General features: G+C 54.8%; 1 protein-coding gene across 5 annotated transcripts in view; it reads left to right on the plus strand.

Moving 5' to 3' along the window:
• The window catches only part of NOL4L (nucleolar protein 4 like), a 121,597-nt gene that overhangs the window by 75,313 nt on the left and 24,352 nt on the right, over positions 1-21,932 (plus strand). For 3 of the 5 annotated variants that reach the window (XR_010376634.1, XM_031433992.2, XM_064475772.1), the window contains exon 5: positions 17,902-18,043. Coding sequence is in view for 4 of the 5 variants with exons in the window: in XM_031433992.2 (XP_031289852.2) it covers positions 17,902-18,043 (142 nt within the window). In the remaining variant the exon portion in view is untranslated. Of the gene's footprint in view, positions 1-9,684; positions 9,819-17,177; positions 17,384-17,901; positions 18,044-21,932 lie in introns of those variants that run through there. The other 2 variants (XM_031433994.2, XM_031433995.2) reach the window with 2 other exon arrangements.

Below are 21,932 nucleotides of genomic sequence, written 5' to 3' on the forward strand. Positions count from 1 at the left end.
GACAGAGGAACCCCTTTCTTCAAGGAAACTCTTCTGGTGAGGAAGTCAGTATGTCAGGGGTCAGCAGTAGGCAGGCATGTCGCTGGCAAAGCTGGTTAAGAGACCCAGAGGTCTGCTCACCTGCCCCTCCTCCCTGCAGCCAGCCCCCCTCCAGCCTTCAGCAGGGAACAGCAGGGCCTGGCTAGCCCTGAGCTTTGGGCTGGGTGCTAAGGACAGGTGGGGACAGGGGCTCAGCCCAGCGTGACCACAGGCAGCCCGGCCTCAGGCTGGCCACTCCTCTCTCTCCTGCAGCTTCCTCCTCAGTAGAAGTGAGTAACAGAGCCCATGCTTGCCTGCCCCATGGTCATTTTAAGGCCATTGGATGTTTGGAATGGCTCAAAGTGCCTCAAGAAAAAAACAGGATCAAAACAAAAGATCCTCTTTAACTGGAACACTACCGCAGCTCAGGAAGTGCTCGGGCACACCTGTGCGGAGCCTGGTCCCTTCCCCGCAGAGTGCCCCATGTACCGCAGTGGCCAAGCAGGGGCCCTGACACGGCCCCCTCCTCAGTCTCTTTAAGGAGTCAACTCTCTAGAGAAAAGGCCACAGGGGTGTGGGGGGCCTTGCTGTCCCATCCATCCACAAATAGGAGCCCTGAGAATTGGCCAGAGATGCTTTTGACTACAGGTCCAAAAACCCAGCTGGCTGTATAGCAAAACATGAAAGTTTTTTTACACCTGAAACAGGAAGAATGCAGGAGCCACTGCTGGTCAGCTGACGTTGGCCATGTTGGGTTGGTGACTCTGTGATGTTGTTGACTTTTCCTCATGCTTGCAAGTTGGCTGCAATTGCTCCAGCCATCTTGTCCACATTCAAGGTGAGAGGAAGATGGGAATGGGGTGGTATAAGCCTAGTTCAGCAGTGCAAAAGCTTTCCCAGAGAGTTGCCAATAGACTTTTGTGGACATCTCATTGGAAAGGGTCACGTGGCTACCCTAAGATGCAAGAGGGGCTGGGAAAGAAAGAATTTTGTTTCTCATCCTCTGTAGTTGAGAGAGGGAAGAGAGAAATGTTGAGTTTGGGTATCAGGTAAATTAGTCCACAGTATCTGCCATGGCCTGGGTGCCATCAACTGAGCTTGACAATGCCTTTGGGCGTTAAGTTGCCGAAGGCTTAGTCAGGAAGGAAACAGAGGGGAAGCAGGGCAGAAGGAGAAGAGAGGAGGGGGAGGTGAGGAGGAGAACAGGAAGGGTTGTTTGAGGCCCTGTGTGTGCCGGGTCCTCACAGAAAACATGGGGAACTGAGGCTCGGTAGCAGAGAGCTCGGGTAACCCATCCAAAGTCATGGAGTGCGTGAGAGGGAGAGCCCTGTTCCCTCCCACATTAATGCTGTGATTTCCCAAGGGAAGGGGAGGGGAGAGGGAAAGGAAAAAGAAAATGACCGTGAGGGTGGGGCTAGGCCAAGGTCCCCAGCAGCCCCTGCACCAGCAGCTTCCTGGGCACAGCCCGGGTCAGCAGCCCAGGTCAGGCCCCGGCACATTGTAGGGGCTCAGTAATTGTTTGTTGACTGATGTCTGTATCATTAATTACTTATTTTTCACATCTTCATCATCAACATTAACGATAAGTAAGATCTGGGCAGGTGTTCTATGCCAGGCGCCAGTCCAGCCCCCTGCAGGCATTCCTGCGTTTAAACTCCTGTGATTGTGCCCCCATTTCAGAGATGAGAAAACTGACCCCAAAACTGACTTCACCCCAGACTTCACTTGCTCTGGTGGGTTCCTCTGTTCAGCTGGCAGTCGGTGAAGCACAGCACTGAGCCCACCACCCACTCTGGAGACCAGCGCACCTGCTCCAAACACCAGCACAGCCACTAGCTTTTAGCTCTGACACTGTGGGTGTGTCCCCTGATCTCTGAGCTATTGGGTGACTGGATGTGTCATTTAATCTTCCTCCCAGAGCCTCTACTCTTTATGTGCAGATTGGCAGTTCACATCAACCTTGTTATTTGACTATTTGAATAAAGTAACATACACTGCCACTCAGCTCCGGTGCCCGTGTAGAACGGGTGGCAGGAATTGATTACACCGGGCTCTCAGCTGCTCGGCCATGGTCACTGGCCTCAGCCTTCTTTCCCTTTTCCCAACTTTTATGGAAGTGTAACATGCATACAGAAAAGAGCACATGTCATTGAGTGGACAGCTCGGTAAATTTTTACAAACTGAATCCACCTCCTGTGACCAATTCTCACATTGAGAGACAGAACACTGTCAGCCCCCCAAAGACCCATTGTGCTCCCTTATGGTCACTGACCCCAGAAAGGGCGACCACTATCTGGACCTCTAATAACAAAGATTGCTTTTGCCTGTTATAGAACTTTACATAAACAGCATCCTACAGCATGTGCTCTTTGACCACAAGCATGAGGGTGAGCATCCTCGTGTTGGGACCTGCACCACTAGTTTGTTCCTTCCCACTGCTGAGCAGTATTCCACAGTGTAGATGGACCACGATCATCCATTCTACAAACTACACTTGGGTAGTTTCCAGGCCAGGGCTCCTGTGAATCGTGCTGCAGTGACCATTCTGGTGTCTGTGTTCTTTAGGGACTCTCCATAGTTCTTTCTGTCATGTGCACACCTAGGAGTGGAAGTGCCCGGTTGGGGCTGGCCTCAGCTTTTTGGCTGAGCCTCTCCAAAGGTGTTGGAAAGAAGGAAGAGAGAGCAAGCAGGTGCATTCTCTGGGGAGTTACAAAATGCGGCCCACATTGAGGTTGGTGTGCTTAATTCAGAGCTCTGTTGTGGACCTTAGGGCTGTGCTGGGCAGTAGACAGGACAGGGTCCTGAGTGATGCAGTGGAGAGTCCCTGCTGTGTGCAGGATGCTGCCGAGGACTCTGCTACCTAAGAGCCTGTCCCAGCCACGGAGAGCTCACGGTCCAATTGGGGCAATGATGCATAACGCAGGACATGGGGAGTACCACAAGTGCATTAAGTGATGTAAGACTGACAGAGAGCTGCCCCTAGAGCCAGCTGGGTGATCTGTGTGTTCAGAGGGGCCTAGATCTGGCAGGGGTGGAGGATGTCTTTGTTGATGGCCCAAAGCATCTTTCTACCTAATGAACACCCTGCATCCTTCAATGCCCAACTTAAATGCCACCTCCTCAGTGGAGCCCTCCAGGATGTACTATGTCCTTCTCACATACTAGGCACTTCCTTCCTAGCAGTTCCCACGAATGTCAAGTACAAATTGAATATACATACCTGTGACCAGAAACTATGGTCATTAGTTTAATCTCTCTCTTCTGCTGGCCTGCAGGCTCTGAGTGGGTAGACCTGTATCTGTGTTGTTCACTGCTGTGTCAGCCATACTCATCATGGTGCATGGCATGTGGTAGGGGGGCTCTATTTATGGGAAAAAACGTGTCTGGAAGCATGGCTGATCAAAGGCATGGAGGGGGTCACACGTGGGTTATTGAAGGACAGAAGATGGTTAGTCTGTTGGAAGCAGAGTTCACAGTTTGAAACAGAAGGCTGGAAGGCCAGCAGGCCTGTGGAAGTCCTCCAACACCAGCCCAGATTCAGCCAGCTAGCCCAGAGTAGGAGAGTGACATGAGCAGAGATAGTAACTGATGATATTTTAAAGCAACACATTTCTGAAAAGGCAATTGATGAAACTGTAATTTTTTCCTTTTGTTGTGGTTAGGAAAGTGTATTTCAACAAGTCAAACTCTTAGTTATACGCATCATGGGAAATTTATCTAAACAGAGAAGGAATGAGGAAACGGTATTGGGCGGTGTCTCCTAGATTTCAACAAAGGTGTCAAATTGACTGTGAGGTTGCAGCCAGCTGTGCAGGAATCAGCCAATGTGAAGACTAAATGGATAAGCTGAGTTACTACCCAACCCACAGAGCAGGTATTTCAAATTCAGGCATGTGTGAAGCCCTGGTGCAGCCATCCACGCTACTCTTCCTGCCGGGATGCCCTGTGCATTGGCCACCTGTCCCATTGCTCCTGCCTCCTTTGGTTCAGAGGAGATGTCACCTCTTCCAGGAACCACCCCACCAACAGCCCCTCAGTCAGAAACACCCCCTGACCTTTGCCATAATTATGCTGCATCCAGAGCCCTCTCTGCTGTGGCAAGCCTTTAATTGTCTTTATTATGCTGGGGGCAGAGAGTTCATGGTGGGTAGAGGTGAGTGCTGGCCCTACCTGGTATTAAAATATATATCCTAGAGCTATACTATCGAGACAGAAATAAATAGATCAATAGGCCAGAATAGACAATTCCCAAAATAATGGGAAATTAGTATAAAGATGGCACTTCCAGTCAGTGGATAAAAGTGAGTTATTTAAAAGAGGGTATTGGTCTTGGGGAGTGATGGAAATGTTAGCTCTCTTGGTTGTGGTATTGGTTTCATGGGTGTACACATCTATCAAAATTCATCAAATTGTACATCTGAAATATGTGTAGTTTGCTGTGTAGGAACCATACCACAATAAAGGTGTTAAAAAATAAAAATGAGAAATTAAAAAATAAAAGAGGGTATTGGGATAACTGCAATAGCCATTAAAAAACAAAATATGCTAGATCTTCACCTCACTTCTTACGTGGTGATAAATTACAGATAGAATAAAGATATAACCATAATGAAGCTACAAATGCTCTAGAAGAAAATGTGGATGAATTACTTTCATTAATTTTAGAGTGCAAAAAATTTTAGAGTGCAAATTTTAGAGTGCAAAAAAATTTTAGAGTGCAAAAAAAACTTTGTTTTGACCTGAAAGCCTAAAGCCCTAAAGGAAAAAAAAAAAAAATGAATGGGATTATAAACTGACTATACTTCAATTTAAAAAAAAAAAAAGGAATGGGATGATATAAAAATGTAAAATTTTCATATGGCAGAAAAATCCCATCATAAAGTAAGAAGACAACAAAAGGAAAACATTTGCAAAATTTATGAAAAAGATTAATTTCCTTCCTTTCTAAAGAGTGCTTACCAAAAAAAAAAAAAAAAAAAAGACCACCAACCTAAGTAGATACAAGGGCAAAGAATATGAACAGATTGCTTAAAAAAAAAAAAAAAAAAAACCCACACATGACTCATATAAATATATGCTCACATGAGGATGGCAAAGGAAGAGACACCATTTTCCACTTCTCAGATCAGCAGAGAGAGAAGAGGTTGCTGATGCTGAGTGCTGACAAGTGTGTAGTGAGATGAGGGCTGCCCAGGGCTGCTGGGGCTGAATAACCTGGTAGGGCGTTTGTGGAGAGGACTCGGACCAGCACTGTGGAAACTCAGAATCCTGATGGTGATAAAAGCTGCCATTTACCAAATACTCCCTCGGGGAAAGGAGCAAGCTGTATTTTATGACCGAACCTCAGAAGTCATACACCCTCATCTCCCCAGCCCTATTCATGGTGAGGGGACTAGGGTGTGACACCAGGAGGTGAAGGTCATTGGGGGACAGCTGAGAGCCTGGCTACCACAATTGCCAATTTCAAAGGGGAAATGTTGGTGTCAAATACTACATTAAACACACTATCTTATTATCCACTTTGTAGATGAGGAAACTGAGGCTAAGAGAGGTTTAAATGCGGGCCCAAGGTCACTCTGCCCGAGGTCAGAGCCAGAATTGGAACCAGTCCCATTTGGCTAGACTCCTTCTATTCGACCTCCTCAATGTCTCCCCATGCCACTCTTGTTTCCTTATAATCCCATCTCTTCTGATCTAAAAACATAATTTAGATTGCCTGATTTCCTTGCTCTTAGAATAAAATATACACACCTCACAGTAGTGTCCAAGACTCTGAGTACTTGGCCCTGCACACCCTCTCACTGTCCCCTCCTCTCATCCTCCCCCTTGCCCACCTCGCTCTAACCACACTGGTAGCTTTCTAGTCCTCAAACATGCCAAGTCCTTTCCCACCTTAGGATCTTTGCATGAGCTCTTCCCTCTGCCTGCAAGACTGAGCCCCCAGGTCTTCACCCAGCTGTCAACTTCCGTCATCCGGGAGTCAGAGCACACATGCACTTACTCCTGAGAGGAGCCTTCCCTGGCCACTCAGCCCGAGCCCCCCTGGTCTCTGCCGTCAACCTCTGTCTGCCCTCCACCCCTCACTGCCCCTCCTTCACCCCATCTCCACCTCACTCCTTGTCTTGGGGATCCAACCAAGATTCAAACTTTGCATTTAGTTGTCATTTTTCTTGAGTCTCCTGATTGAGAACAAACAATAACAATGACAATGACTCTTTGGAAGAGTCCAGGACATTTGTGTTGTCGAGATGTGGAGGGCCTCTCAGTATTTCTTGTCTGGTTGTCTCTTCATCAGATTCAGGTAGAGCATTCTGGGGAGTGAATGTGACATAGGGAGACAAAGCATAGGTGATGCTCCGTCCTCCTACTGCACCCCTTCAGGACGTGAGCACATCAAGTCAGGTGGCCCCACTTTGGGGGCTGCTGAGTTTGATCACTTGGTTGAAGGGTGTCTGCCAGTCTCTCCGTTGTACAGGCACATATTCCTTGTATCATCAGTTTGTAGGGATAATTTTTTTTTTTAGTGCTTTGAGATGCTTGAACAGTATCCATTCTGGTCACACTAAGATCATGTTATTCCTAATCACAAACTCCTGGTTCCCTTGGCCAGGTCCCAGCTCATGGAGTGCTCAATTCATATGGGAATCTGCCTGGAGGGGTCTGCTGCTTAAGAAGCTCCACAGAGCAGATGCCCTTCCAATTTTGCCATTTACAAAGGCACCCACTGTTTGCAGAGCCTGGAGGGGGCATGAAGGCAGTAGTACTGCTCCCTTAAGCAGACGGGAGCAGCCTTTCTCTGTCTCCCACCAGACTGGGGCTAGAAGAAGAGACACATCATTGGGAGAATTGGTGGCCAAAAAACTGGGTCATGCCACTCCTTGTTGGGACCCATGCTGTGGCCACTTTAAGGAGAGGCACAAAGACACGGAAAGCAACCTACACAAGGTTACTCAAGGAGTGGCAGCTCCTGCAGGAATTAAAGAGCTGGGAGATTTCTGCAGCCTTCAGCACACATGAAAACTCCCCTAATTTGCAGTGCTGCTAAACAGCCAGGCATCTCCAGGGCTCCCAACGGCTTCCTGTGGGTCGAGTGGGGCTGGGACTGTTTTATCTCAGGGATGGTAAATGAGTTCACATTTCATGCCTGGAGAAAATCACTGCTCTGCCCTCCTGGGCGGTACTAGCTCTCTCTTATTAGTCAGAGAAGAGCTAGGTTATCTGGGTTCAATTCCACCTTTGAACGTCAGTTGGATTTGGCTTTATATTTCAAGCCCAGATGTCCACCACTGCTGTGAAACAGTGACAGGACAGGAGACGTGAAAGATCTCTAGAAATGTGGTGGGAAGAAACAGGAAATCCTGGGCGTGAATTATCTCATTTTCAGAGTGAGGAAGGACAGTTCCTATGTTGGAACACCCACATTTCCCCGTATGAACTGAAGAGTCATGGCCACTAATTCTAAAAGTCATTATTGGTCACCAGGGTATGTGGACATTCAGGCAATAAAGCCTCCAAACTGTCCCCCATCACAGAGGATGAGAAGTAAAGATCTAATAAAGTAGGAAGAGTGAATTGGTATGAAAACATTTGATTTTGGGGATAAAAGACGCTAATGAGTAACATGCTTAGATCCTCTTTTAAAAAAGAAAGTGTGAGTTTTATACTGACAGTAAAATCTTTAGCCTGTGCACAAGGAAGTCTATGTGCGTTAATTTGATGTGTTGTCATCTTTTTTTTTTTTTTTTTTTTTTTTTTTGCCCCTAATGGGTGAATACGGAGCCCTGAACCTGTGGTGTTGTATTTCCAACTCGCACCTGTAGAGGGAGCCTTGTTTACCTCGGATTGTTCACAATGCAAAGCTTTCAGTGGAAGAAAGAAAAAGGCTTTTCACAGAAAAAAAGTTGGAAGGTTAAAGGCAGTCTGTTTCAAAATTGCAAACAATCGCAGTGGCTGTCTCGTTTTCTCTTCTTTCCTGATTCCACTGTGAATGAGTTGTAGCGTAAAGTCAAGTAGAAATTGCCCTTCCTCTTCGGATGCGACCAGAGGGACCAGGAGGTGGGATCTTTATTGGTCTGTTTTGTTTTGTAGCCATTTCCTCACTGTATTGCGCAAGGGCAGCTCCCCATCCCTGTTAAAGCACGAGATTTTTCTGAAGGCTGATCTGTTGTAACAGAGGCGTGGATTTGGGGAGAGGGGAATCTGCCCCTGACCCATCTTCTCTGTCGGGGTCTAATTCTGCTGTTTGGGGACAAGCGCGTTCTGTTTCAGGCTGAGTCTGAGGTTGCTCAGAGGTCCAGGGTCTCCCGCCCCCTACCCCGCGACGCCCGGTGCAGTCTTCTGCACCCCAGGCGGACGAGGTCTGTCAGCGCGGAGCACCGCTACTCTGGTCCGCGTGGGTCTTCCCCCTACTGCGATGCTGTGTCTGCGGACACTGCGCGCCCAGGTCCTGGATGGAGCAGCATTCTTGATGTTAGCCTATTACTTTACAACTGTAGCTTGCGCGCCTTAAGGAGCCTGAACGGTGTGGTCTTGAGGAGCACAATGACGGGCGGGAGGGGAGGGGTGCAGGGAGGGAGCTGGGAGCAGGCGAGCGACAGGCGCTGAAGATCGCTGAAATGTTTGGGTCGGACAGGTGAGCGCAGCCTGAATTCTTAGGCGCCAGCCGGTGGGAAGGAGGAGAGCAGGGGAGGGTGTAAACTAAGTGGTGGGAAAGAGACAAAGGAAGAGTGAAGAGGCGAGATGGTGCGGAATAGAGGGAGGGGGGATGGGAGGGGGCAGCGGGTGGGCAGCGCGCCAAGGAGCCTGAGCTTGAACTTGATCGAGAAAAGGGGGGGTCCTGAGGTGGGGGGCGGCACAGAGCCGACCACGTGCCTGTCTTTCCCAGACCAGGGTCTTGCTCCGACCGCCTGGGGGCCCAGACCTCTGGCCCAGCAGCCCTGCCCAGCGAGGAGCCGCGTCCCCGGGAAACCTGGAGATGCGCGGGGGTCAAGGGCTGCTCGAAGGCCGCAGGGAACCTAGAGTTCCTAATGGTGCCTGAGTCACTTTCTTTGGGCCAAGTCTCTCCTCTCCTGGCCTGAACGCAGAGAGCCGGCCGGGTGCCTTCTCCCGCCCACCCCGGGACCCGAAGACTGCGGCCTCCCGGAGCAGGGGCGGGCACAGACCCCACCGCCTTCTTTCCCAGGTTTAGCCCCGGGCAAGAGTCTTCCTCCAAGCGCTTCCCCCTTAAGAGCGCTTTCCCCCCCGGAGCGCACCGCGGCGCGTCCAGCGCGCCCTCATCCCTCCCCCCCTACCTGGCCCAGCACCCGCTCCTTCCTTCTCCTCTCCCTCCTCCCCACTACCGCCTCTCCCTCCTTTCTCCTCTCCCTGGGTGCCTCCTTTTCCTCTCTCCCCCTCCCCCCGTGCCCACTCCTCCCTCTCGTCCGCCCCTCCACCTCCTCCTCCCGCTGCTCCTCCTACTCCCCCAGCTTGCGCCCTCCCTGCGCTCCCCTCCCCCCGGCCCCCGCCCCGTGCAGGGTCCCGCCCCCCTCCCCCGCCTCCCCGTGCCCGGTGCCCCCCTCCCCCTTCCTCCCTCCCGACCGCGGCGCCGCCGCCGCTGCCGCCGCTGCTCGCCTGGGCCCTCCCCCTGGCCACCCCCGCCCCCGGGCCGGGCAGTGACGCGCCGCGGCGGTGCCAGCCCCTCTCCCCGGGCGGCCGCGGCGGCAGCAGCAGCAGCAGCTGGAGCTGTGGGGCTGTCACCGCCGCCCGCCCTGCTCACTCGCCGCCGAGCCTGACCGCCCGTCTCCACCTCGCCTCCCGCCCAGGTACGGAGTCCGGCCCGGATCCCAGCGATCGGGCCGTTTCCGGGCCCCCGGCCGCCGCCCCCCTCCTCCTACCGCTGCCGCCGGCCGTTGAGCTGCGGTTAGGGGGGCGGGAGGCTGGGGGGGTTCCGGGGAGGGGGATGCGGAGGAGCTTCCTGCGCCGGGGCTGAGGAGGGGGGCGCGCGGAAGCGGCTGCGCCCTGGGCGGAGTGGGCTGGGGCGGGGGGCGGGTGAGGGTGACCGAGTGGGGTGCGCGCCGTGAAGCCTGTACTTTGGGGGCCGCGGGGTGCCCAAGAGGCGTGCCCGGCTCCGAGTGCCGGGGGCCGCCGGGCGCACCCCACTCCCGGGCCGTGCGCGCCGCCGGTCCTGGGGGGCGGTGATTGTGTGCGCCGCGCCGCGGTATTGTGCGGCGGCCACACGGTTTGCCGCGGGCTCGGCACCGCGTCCCGGGGAGGAAGGCGTTCGCAGGCGACAGGGTGGGGGCCGGGCTCGGGTTGCCGCCACCGCGGCTGCCTCGAGAAGGGAAGTGGACTGTTTGGAGATGTGAGGACTGGAAGCGTTGAGTGGCAGGGAGGGGCTCCCTGCCTCGGCTCGGGGAGTTGAGACGAGATTTGCAGAGTTGAGCCCACTTCGGCAGGCTCCGGTCCCTCCCCGGAGCAGACCTGGTGCCCCTGTCAAGCGTACTGTCGGAGCGGAAGCTGGGGGCGTCGGCGGCCCCAAGCGAAGGGGCATTCCTTACTGACCGGGACACATGGGGCGGGGGCAGCTGGCCAGAGTGAGGGCGCGCGCCCGGGTTAAGTTGGATTTACACCTCCGCCCGCCACTCTCCACTTCTCCACCGAGTCCTCCAAGGCTGGACACTTTTTCGGGCGGCGGGTGGGGGAGTGCAATTCGCGTTTGTATTCCAGACGCTCGGCCTCAGAAGCGCCCCCCGGCCCCCCACTCCCCTCTGGAACTGCGTTTGCCCGAGTTCGGTCGCCCCTACCGGGCTGTGCTTCCTGGGGGAAGTTCTCATTAAGCCTCGCTAATTAGCATTATTCCTAGAGAAAGGTTAAGGTTAGACCGTCCTTTTCCTTATCGGGAGGCCCACCCCCTCCTCCCCAAGAGCACAAAAGCACAAAAAGAAAGTGTGAAGAAGCGCAGATCAATGGAGAAGCCACAAACCCATTAATTCAAATGGAACCTTTTTCCCCCCACTAAAACATTGATTTTTCTTTCTGTCTGCTCGGAGGGGAGATTAATAACCTCCTGATTTCACCTGAAATGGTGTTTGGACTCTGTGATTTCCTCCTCTTTCTGAGAAGGATTGTGGCTTGAAATAGATTCTCCCTTGAGATAAAGCCCTACTTATCCCAGAATCAGCTGGAAACCCCAGCCTGGGCCCCATCCTACCAGGTGGGGGGTGTGGAAAGAGGGGTGTGGGGCTCTCACAGCTCCTCCGGAGAGAGTCATGACCCCCTGCTTCTGGGCTGTGGGTTGTTCTGGGGAAAAGATCTATGTAGCGCCCAGGCCCCAGTGGTGGTTTAGCCCCCAGGTAGTAAATTACCCCTACATTGGAAAACCATTAGTGCCTTAATGTGTCCTTCAATAATATCAAACTCCTGTCTCATCCCGGCTCCAGGTGGGCTAGTTTTGTACAGTAGGGGTTTGAGACAGCACCTCCTCCCACACCCACTGCGCCATGGCTGGGTGACAAGACCCCATTCAGCACCTTCCTGAGGAACAGCGAGAGCAGAGCACCCAGGGCCTTCCTCCTAGCTGGCAAGGCTGATTTGGGGAACTTGTGTGGCCTCCGCCACCCTCAGGCCATGTGGAGCTGAGCTGCCCCTGAGTTGCTCAAGAACTTTTTTGTCTTGTCTGGGTCCTTTTCTTGGAAGGAAACTCCTGCAGGGGATTAGTGCAGAGTGGTTTCTCTCCAGCCCTCGTTTTGGCTGGAAGAACCCTGTCTGCTGAAGCTCATCTCTCCAGCTTCCCTTTTAAAGAGACCCCTGTTAACAGCGGGGCCTGGGGTATCAATGAGGCCCTCATGGTGAGGAGTGCTGGGAAAACAGCCAGTTGCCTTTGCTTGGGAAACAAAAGCCCGTTTTACACTCAATACCCTAGGAAGAAGGTGTTGAAAATGCTCACCCCAGCATCCAGGCACCCATGGCAGCCAAGACAACAGAGCATCTCTGCATATATGTGAATATGTTTCTGAAGGACCCTGTATGTGTGTGGAGCGGGGAGAATACCCAAAGTGTGGTTGGTGATTGGCTGTCAGCCCTCCCCACTTCATTTCCCAGAAGAGCCCATGCTTATATGACTGGGAAACAGGAGGTACACTGGCAGGAAGGAGTGGAATTGTGGGAGAGTGTCCCCACGATGCTGGCCTCCTCCCCTGGCCAGGTGGGCTTGGATGGAGCTTGAAGCAGCAACCCTGGGACCCCTCAGCTCCCAGGCAGGAGCTGTGGCTCAGACCACTCTAAGATTTCATTCGCGCTGTTCCTTCCCAACAGGGATTTGAACCCTTGTTGCTTTAGATCCTGGGGGGTTTTCATCTTCCATTAATAAGCCATCTGATGAACCGAAGTGGTTAAGTTGGGGTCAAATGCGGTTCAGTACCTTCTTGGCATGCTCAGAAGGCTGTGTGTGTAATGCTCGCTGACATGGAGACAAGGAGGGGAATTGCCTTGCACTGAAGAATTTCCAGGGCCTGGAAGGGCCTGCAGGTGTTCCAGAAGGAGGTACTCACTTTCTCCACCTTGGTGCCCTCCTACTTAGGGCAGAGTGGGTTCCAGGGCAACTGCCCTGAGCCTGGTGGTTTTTCCTGCAGGAGCTTTAGCCTCTCATCCAACAGACCCCAGGGTCTAGGCCGAGAAGGGGTCTGTTTCCTGCCTGGCCCAGAAACGTACCCCCCCCCACCCGGGAACATACTTGCCCTCCACCCCTCCTCTGAAACACACACCCAAGGCTCCTGGTCAGGGCTTATGGCTCACAACTGCTCTAAATTCGCAGCAAATCCTCCTCCTTTTCTCTCTCAAAGCAAGTGATAGTGATAGAGTTACAGCTCTGAGGAGAGGCCTGGAAAATGTGTGAGGCACACCCCAGGATCCCTGTCCTGGAGGATGCAAATGGCTCAACTTCAGAGGCACCAGGAACCCAGTTCCCGAGAAATTGACCCCAGTTGTAAAATAATCAGGTTACTGATAGCACCTGCCCCTAGTTACACGCCATGGATACAGGCGCGTTTCCACCATTTCCTCTCTGGTCTCCCATTTTCTCCTCCTCCTGGGCTGGGCAGCAGTTGGTGCTGGTTTGCCTGCAGAGGAGGAAGGGCCTCAGAACCTGGGTGGAGAGACACTGAACCTGCCCGTGAATTTTGGACTGCAGATAAGAGAGGGGGAGGGTTTGGTCGGCTCCTCTCCTTCTGCCCAGAGTCAGGGCTCCCAGACTGGGGTGTGTCCCAGGGGCTGGCTGGGTGCTATCTGCCTGCCTACCCCTCCACCCCCAGCCCCCAGCTCTTGAGTTCCCTTTCCAGAAGAGCAGCTGGCCCGATCGCCCTGTGACCCACAAGTGGCTCGGGCCCTTTGGTGCCGAATAAATGGTGGGCTTTCCAACAGGTGGGCAAGACACCTCAGGGTGTCTGAGGGCAGAGGTAAGAGGAGCCAGGAGAGCTGGCTGGCCAGTCACATGGGGTCTGAAGAGAGGGTGCCCAGAAGTAACGGATTGTACCCAGTCTTTTATTTTCTAATGAAAGTTTCATTGAAGTTTGTTTACTTAAAGAGAAATTAGTGCAAATTCCCTTGAGATTCTAGAAGGGACAAAGGAGAAGTGCCTGACTTGTGACCTCTGGGTGAGCAAGGGGAGCGCCCTTGTCAGTGCACAGGCCTGAGGTCTGGCCCCTGCAGGTCCCTCCGGCCCCAGGTGCACCCGCTCTCTGCACGCTCATTGATGGGCCCTGAACTGTGTGCGCCGGTAATTGCCTGTGTAATTGGCCTGCTCCTGGAGCCTTGGCTAGGTGTGAGCGGGTGAGGTTCCAGTCTGCCCTCTGCAGCTGGGGGCGCTGCTGTAGCAGGTGGGTGGCAGAGGGGCTTGAGAAGCCGCCTCTCCCAGGTCAGCCCTGCAAGTCAGGGGGTGGGAACTCATTTTGATTGGAACTTAGAGTTGTTTTTTTTTTTTTTAAGTTAGGTTTAATAGGCTTGATTTCTCACTTTAAAAAACTGCTGTATTGGTAGTGTCAAGAGCTGAGCTAGAACCACCACCCACAAAACCAGGATTCATGTGGCAGGACCCTGGGAAACCCACCGGGGAGAGCCCGAGAGTCAGCAGATAACTGGGGAAGGGGTTCCCCAGCCCCCCTCTCTCGGAGCTTACAAGTGGGTCAGAATTTTTCTCTCTTTCCCTAAATAACAAGGCCCTGGAGGAAAGGAGCTTGAGTGTAGTCACCGTGCCCCTAACACACCACCAGCATGTAGTAGACGCTCCGTAACTGTGTGTCGACTCATTGAAGAGAGGGAGCGGGGTGTGGCTGTAAATATAGCTTCATCTCCCACGAGTTCCTTTGGGTCTCATCCTGAGAAGCTTTGTTGTTAAGGAGTCTGGTTCTTTCGATTGCAGGGAGGAAGTGTGGGGAGGCGGCCTCTTGGTGTGATAGACTGTAATGTGGGCTCTGGGCACAGACTGCCTGGGTTCTGATCGCAGCTCTGCCACCAGCTGTGGTGCCCTTGGGCAGCTGAGGCAGGTCTCCAGGGAGCCGGTGCCAGATCTGGAGATAGGCCTGACATGAGTGCCTGCCTTTTTTTTAATGGGGTTGTGAGAGGAAATCTTACAAAACCCTTGCCCTGATATCATGTGTGGGCACTGGGTGCTCTTCATTACCAGGTGATTGCAATTCAATGTAAAGTTTAGCCCACCTCAGTGCAGTTTGACCTGTCAGGCCAGGGGAGTGGAGGGGACCATTCTGGGGGACAGTGAAGTGATCTGAGCCAGAGAAACCCTGGGCTCTGTGTCAGAGAGGGGTGTGTGTGGCTGGCAGCCACAGGAGGGGGACACCACACGGCAGTACGTTGCCACTGCCTGCCAGCCAGGGTCTGGGTTTCATGTGGTCTCCATTCAGGAACTGTGTGTAACGGGACCAAGTCCCTGATTGTCAAATTAATGCCGCATCCTCATTAAGCACCAGTATCATAGCAGGCGATTCAGCCAATTTGACAGGTCTTGCTGGCCTTGTCCAGAGAACACACAACCAGCCTGGTCCCTGCTCTTGGAAGGACTTAAGGTTTTTCTGGGGAAAGACAGGGCATAGAGCCACTGTGCTGACCGGCTACAGCTGAGGGGTCTGTGCCCGCCCCCGCGTACAGGCAGGCAGACAGTGTAGGAGAGGAGCGCTGGAGACCAGGCCGGGTTGGTTGGCACGGGGACGGGCATTTGGAGTTTGAGCTGTGGGGCACAGCTCTGGCAGAGGCTCAGAGGCGGGGAGGGGATGTGTTGGGGCCTTCAGATTTGCACACCTCTGGCTCTGCCACTTGTTAGCTCATGCCCTTGGGCAAGCAAGAGCCTGAACCCTTTGGAGCCTTTATTCCCTCATCTGTAGAATGGGGCTGATAACTATGTCTGCCCAATGGGCCTGTGGTGCACTTGGCACCTGGTAAACCTTGGCTTCTGCTGTCACTGTTTTAAACTTTGGCCAAGTGGGCCTAGAGCATGGGCGCCTTCAGCACTGCACCTAGCTGTTCTGACATTTCCCTGATCTTCAGTGAGAACCTGCGTGTTTAGTGGAACACTCCTTTCTCTAAGCTGGAGACGCCCACCCAGGGTTATGTGCCCCTGGGGAGAGGATACCCCCGTATGGCTCACCTGCCCACAGCTCACCCATCTGCCAGCCACAGAGGCCTCCTGGCTGCTGCTTGGATCCACCAGCATGTGCGGTGCCTGGAGCGCTCCCCACGTGGACCCCCACACAGCAGCCTTCCTCACTTCCTGCAGGCCTCAGCTCAGATGTCCCCTAACCAGCAAGGCCCTCCTTGGCCACCCTGGCAAACAGAGTCCTGCAGGTCCCTCTCCACTCTTATTCTGCTTTATTTTACTTCGTAGCCCTCATCAGCCCTGACACTATGCGGTTTTCTGCTGATTACCCATCACCCCCACTGGACAGTGAGCACCAGGAAGGCCAGGACATGTCTTGTCCACAGTTGAATTTTCTGGCACCTAGAAAGGTGTTTGGTACATAGTAAGTCTTCAGTAAATACTTGTTGAATAAATGGATGTAGTGTTTTGAATAGGTGGTACTTCCAGATGTTGAAAGAATACCTGGTCTTTTAAACCATGAGTGTTTTAACAATAGCCAAGAGCCACGAGAGGGCCTTCCTACTTCAGCCAGGACTTTGTGTCATACCCTGAGCACAGTGACCCCTGGGCAGCCAGGAAGGAGCCAGGGGCCAAGTGAGGAGGCCCCTGTTCCTGGCTCGTAGAGCCATGGCCCTACCCCTCCCAGGGTCCTTCTCCTTGCTTGCCCGCCGCCTCTCACTCTCAGGTCCTGTCCAGTCAGCACTGAGGAGAGTCCTGTTGCCTCTTTGTGACTTTTGTGCAGAGAGAGCCTTTGAACATGTGTCTGTCCCTCAGGGTGTGAGAACTCAGTCAGAGTGAGTGTGAGGGAGCATGCTTTCACCCCAGGAAGGCTGTGGGTACAAGTGCATGTGTATAAGGAGCCGGGCCGCCTGTGGGAGGGAGGCAGTGTGAGTGCGTGTGTGGGGAGAGGACACAAGCGCACACGTGGTCTCCATCTGCGAGGCTCTGGGTGTGCTGCGTGGGGGCCCCCTTCGCTGGGCAGAGCTGGCATCCTGGCCCAGCTCTCATCCTCCTGATTCAGCCGCAGAGGGTACACACTCGTGCTGCACAGAAGCTGTAAATTCCAGGAAACTCCCTGCCAGCCGGCCTGTGGGGGAGGGAATGGAGGATAATCCACGCTGGTTCCCCAGCACTTGGAGAGCAGATGTGTCTGCCTCGGACAGCAGCCGAAGAAAGTTCAGACCAAAGTGTGTTTGCTTGCTGTAAAAGAGACCTCTGTGAGGGGCCCCAGGAGGGCTTTTGGGGGGGTAGTGCTCTGCCAGAGGTCCTTACTGGGGGCCCACAGAAGCCATTGTATCTGGCTGGATGGGGAAGGGGAGGGGGCAAAGCCAGAGCTCCGGGGTGTGGGAGCTGCTGGGTCATCTTTCTTGCGTTTTACAGCCAGCTCCCAAACACAGTTGCTTGCTGCTCCTGAAAGAGGCTGGGCCAGAAGGAGGTGGGGTCCCTTCCCACTGGAGGGCTGGGTTGAAGGGGCCCCGCCCTGGGGGTTCCCGGATGACTGGCCAAGGGCTCACTGAAGCCAGCGGGAGAGGAGGCAGGGAGAGGAGGCAGGCGAGGTCCTCTCCAGCAGGCCCTCCGGCTGTTTGGAAGGCCCTGGAGGCCCCCCAGGCCCTTGAGCCGAACCCCCTTTGCGGTCTGCTCCGAACCCTTGCCGGCCCCACGCCCTTCCTTCTCTGTACTTCTGGGGCTGGCCTTTTCAGCTCTGGAAGCCGCCCAAGAGCATATCTTTGAAGCACAGCAAAGGTTAGGAAGGAGGAAGACAGAAATGTCCTCTGGGCTGGGGGAGTGGGAGAAAGGAATTCCATGCATGCTCCACGGGAGTGGGGGAAGCAGGCGTGGTGGGGGCCACCAGTCTGTCCTCGGCAGTGCCCGCCTGGCCCTGCGTGGAGTGAGCCCTTGTCCCCAGGCTGTGGGCAGGGAGTGGGGAGCAGTGGCCCTTGTTTACAGCGCTGGTTTCAACCTTGGCTCACAAGGGTAAGAGCCAGGCCCTGCTATCCGCCCCTACAGGATGCAAGACCTCGTAATTGTCTTCAATTACAGACAGCACGGCCCTCAGCCCCGGCTTCCCACAGGAACCAGAGCCTGAGCTGCTTCCATGGGGGAAGGGGGAGTAGCCCAGCCCCCACTGCAGGGCTTGGGGGCTCCCTGTGGCCTTTGGGGCACTTCAATTGCCCTTGGGCCCTGGGGTTCACCCAGAATGCTGCCGAGGGCTATAGAGAGCCCGTCCCCATTGAATGTCTGCCTTCTTTGTCCCCGATCAGGATGAAACTTCTGTGAGCAGTGAAGATTTTGATATGAACGACTCCACATGGATGTCAGCTGACCCACACCTGGCCTCCAGCCTGAGCCCCAGCCAGGACGAGAGGATGCGGAGCCCGCAGAACCTCCACAGCCAAGAGGACGGTGAGTGTCCCTTCATGGCTGGTGGGGGAAGGGCCATGCCTGCTGCCTGCAAGAGCCTAGGAATCCCAGGTGTTGGCATCTGGGCTGGGGCCTCTAGGGGGTAGCCCAGGCCTAGGCTGACAGCCGTTCCCAGCATTCTCAGCCTCTCCATGAGCCCCCTGGCCCCAGCCCCTGGTTCCAGGGAGAGCGGTGAACAGATAGAGCTGTCGGGGACTGGCAGCCTGATGGTGTCCTGCCTGTTTGTTCTGATGCTCAGGGGCTGGTGGGATATGGATTTCAAAGTTATCACGATTCAGGTCTGGGAAGGTTAACGGTGTGCCTGACCCAGAACAGTCCAGATGCCCAGTAATGAAAACAAGGGCTGGGCTTCCGCAGCTCGGACGTGAGGCTATGGGACAAGGTCCCTGCCTGTCACCTGGTGAGTGAGCAGGCAGTGCACTCGACCGCATGTGTGCCCCCAGCCCCTTGGGATGAGATGTGACCTAGCTGAGGAGCTGTCCAAACTCTTCCCTGGCCCGGTTCCCCGCCACCACCAGGGCCTGCCAAGCTTCCTCCCGCCTCCCTTGGAACAGAGGCTTCCTTTTTGGGGTGGGAGAGTTGGGGTCAGAGTCAGACCCCAAAGGTACACTCCAGAGCTCCTATGTTGTGCCCTCCATGGGGCTGGGCTCTGGGCTCTGGGGCTCCAGTGTCTGCCTCAGTTAGATGCGGTTGTAGGCGTGGAGTGGTGCCTGTCGTTGGAGTGTCCCTGACCAGGCTCTGATTTCCGGGGAGGAGATGATGGGGGTGGGAGATGAGCCAGAGAGAACTGGGGTGTAGAGCCGCAATTAGGAGGGGTCGAAGGTCGGGGCCTGGAATGCGGGAGGGAGGTGCAGGGTTAAAAAGGGGTGTAATGTTAACTCTGTGAAACGGGTTAGCCTTAAAGAGTAAATAAGGGGTAGGAGCCTTGTAGTATGGGTCAAAGTTCGTCTCCATGGCAGAACCCGCGCGCCTGCTTCCCCGTGGCCCTGGCAGTCCTGAATCCGGCTTTGTCTGGGAGGAGACCGGGCATGGAGGCAGCTGGGGTGGCTGGGCCAGGGGCTGGGGAGCCCAGGGTGTGGTTCTGTGAGGAGTGGGGTACAAGGCTGCTGGGAAAGAAAAAGCTTTTGTCCCTTGATGACTCGTGAGGTCAGCATGAGCCCCTCGTGCTATGAGCCTCCCAGACCAAGACCTCCTTCCAGCGTTCCCACGGGGTGGGGGCGGGGGCAGCCACTTGTTGTGGGGGCTCTGGGGCTGGGAAGTGCCCAGCAGCTGACCTCCAGCCTCATCTGAGCTGATTGAGGGCCACACCCAAGGGCCATGCCAGCCCAGGGTTGTCACTTATACCTTCCCAAGAAGGATCCAGAACATTTTTTTTTAAACCCAGAGTAGTAGGACTGAATGGGCACCCTGTCCCCCCAACTCATTCTCAAAAAAGTCTTGTGTTATTGTTGCTGACAACCATCCTTTGAGGGTCTGATCTCTGTGGGAGACACTTCCCAGGGAGATGTGGTGATTTGGGGGGCCTCAGGATCAGGTAGCAGAAAGGAGTGTTTCTGTGGGGGGTCACAGGGCTTCCTCAGCCATGAGGCTGTTGGGGTCAGCATGTCTTGCAGCTGGTCCAACAGGAGCCGGATCGGGGAGCCCACCTGTAGTCCCACAAATCCCCCACTCCACCCCCACCGCTCCTGCCACCCAGGTCCCTCCCGGCCGTGGGCGCCAGGGCCGAGGCAGGCTGGCCTGCTGACAGGACGAGGGTGTTCATCAGGGCGGGCAGCCAGAGCTGGAGACAGGGAGGATGGTGTTGACCACGATACCATCAATTTAATTATTTAATCAGAGGCTATGTCTGGAGGCTGTGGGCTGATGTGCTGGCCAGAGGCCGACCTAGACCCAGTACTGGGGGTCACAGGCCTTGAGACACCTGCTGGTCTGGTCTCTGCTGCCCTTTATGGTCCTGGATCTGTTGGTGACTGGCGTGTCTATCCAGACCAGTGGCTTCCCAAAGAGTTTTGACTGAACACAGACCCAGCCTGGAGCCCTCGTCCAGCCCCGCAGTGGCGTGCAGCCAGCCCCCGTCCCAGGGCAGATACGAGCTGAGATCCCGCTCCCATTAGTGAGTCAGTGGGAGACCATCGGGAGCTTCAGAGTGTTTTCACATCCCCTCTTAACGAAGGACTAGGCGGAGGACAGGCCAAGCAGGGGTTCTGTTCACACCCGGCCACAGCCCTTCATGGTCTCCACTCCCTGCTCATGTGTCTCCATCCAGAAGCTTCCCCAACACCACCAAAGCCCAGGGTGGCTTGGTTTACAGTCTCTGGCCCTTGGTCCTCCATGTCTGAGACCCCCACTGTGAGTTCTGAGGGGCTGACCACATGGGTCTTGCTGTCTGCTCTGTCTCCGGTGACTCTAGCTGCATGCCTGGCACATTAGAGGGGCCTGCTGAATATTTGTTGCCTGAATGAATAAAGGAACAAAAATTTATTAAGACCTACCCCCGAGCACACCATCCAGAAGGGAGAGAGGTCTGCCCCCTTGTTGGGGACAAGTCAGGTTCTTTGTTCCTGAGCACCTGGGTCTTTTCCCGGAACCAGGAAGTGTGGAGACTCCCGAGGCTGGGCCAGGGGAGCACCCCGCCCCGGCTGGCCAGCAATGAGCGTTTCAAGAAGCTGGGCAGTTTGCACAGATACACGCCTGCTGGTGGATGTTGAGGCTCCCCCTCCTCCTCCATCACCTCCTCCCGTTCCTTGTCCTCCTCTTTGAAATTTTAACAAAGGCAGATGAAGGCTGGGCCTTGGCAGGGCAGGTCCCAGGGCTGAGACCAGGAATGAATTAGCAGCAGGCAAGCTCTCACTCCCAGAAGCTTGTCTGAGGCTCACCAGGGGTGGGAGTGTGCCTGCCCTGAACACGGTTGTGCTTTGTCCCCAAGCCTGCCCCTGCCTGTGAGGCCTCACTTCACGGGTCTCTTACCAGCCCCATTCCCGGCTCCCTGAAACCACAGCACGCGTGCTGGCCGAGGACCACCACAGGGCTTCCTGTCCAGGGGGCTGGAGCTGCCGTGGGGGAGCACATTGCTCTTGTCCTGTCTCATGGGAGGGAACTGCTGATTAGTGAGAGAGTTAGGTAGCGTGATCTGGCCAGAGTTGAGGGAGTGCCAAGGCTGCTCCCCTCGTCTTTCCTACTTGGCAGGCATCGAGGCCATATGTGAGGTTCCCCGGAAGATGGGCGTGGGATCCGGGGAAGAAGAGGAGGCTTCCCCGCCCCAGACTCAGAGCACTGCCTTCTTGGGCCAAGTGACCCAGGCCACTCACACTTGCCTCCAGCCTCTGTACAGCCAAGTCCTCTCCAGACCCACCACTGAGCCCTGGCTGAGGCTTTGGGCTTTCTTTTGAGTCCAAACAGAGCCCTGGTCTCATCATTGGTGCCTGGAAAAACACTCTGGCCCAGGGGCTACATTTTAGGGGTGGAAAGAGGACAATTGGAAGAAGCCAACAGCTGAGACTCTGTCTACAGACAGTGTAGTCTGGCGTTGACTTAGGATGGAACAGCACATCAGTCTGTAATTACGCCCCATCAGTGGGATTATCTGATTGACGTCCGTCTCTTCCCCAGATACCGTAAACACCCTGAGAGCCCATTCCCCGGGGCCTAGCACAGCACCTGGCACAGAGCAGGTGGGCAGAGTATGAAATGAATAAGTGAAGGGAAAAATGAAGGAGGGCACACGCCAGGCAGGTGGGCCAGCGGGCCTCCGGACATCAGATGCATGGCTCAGCCAGGGTCCGGACCACAGCAGGCGGGGCCGGGCCAGGGCCCTCTCCCTCCATTTCCCCATGATGTGCTTCACTAGGCCTCTTGCTCTGCCCCTTCCTGA

This window comes from Camelus dromedarius, chromosome 18 (genome assembly GCF_036321535.1).
Source record: "Camelus dromedarius isolate mCamDro1 chromosome 18, mCamDro1.pat, whole genome shotgun sequence".
Taxonomy (NCBI): domain Eukaryota; kingdom Metazoa; phylum Chordata; class Mammalia; order Artiodactyla; family Camelidae; genus Camelus; species Camelus dromedarius.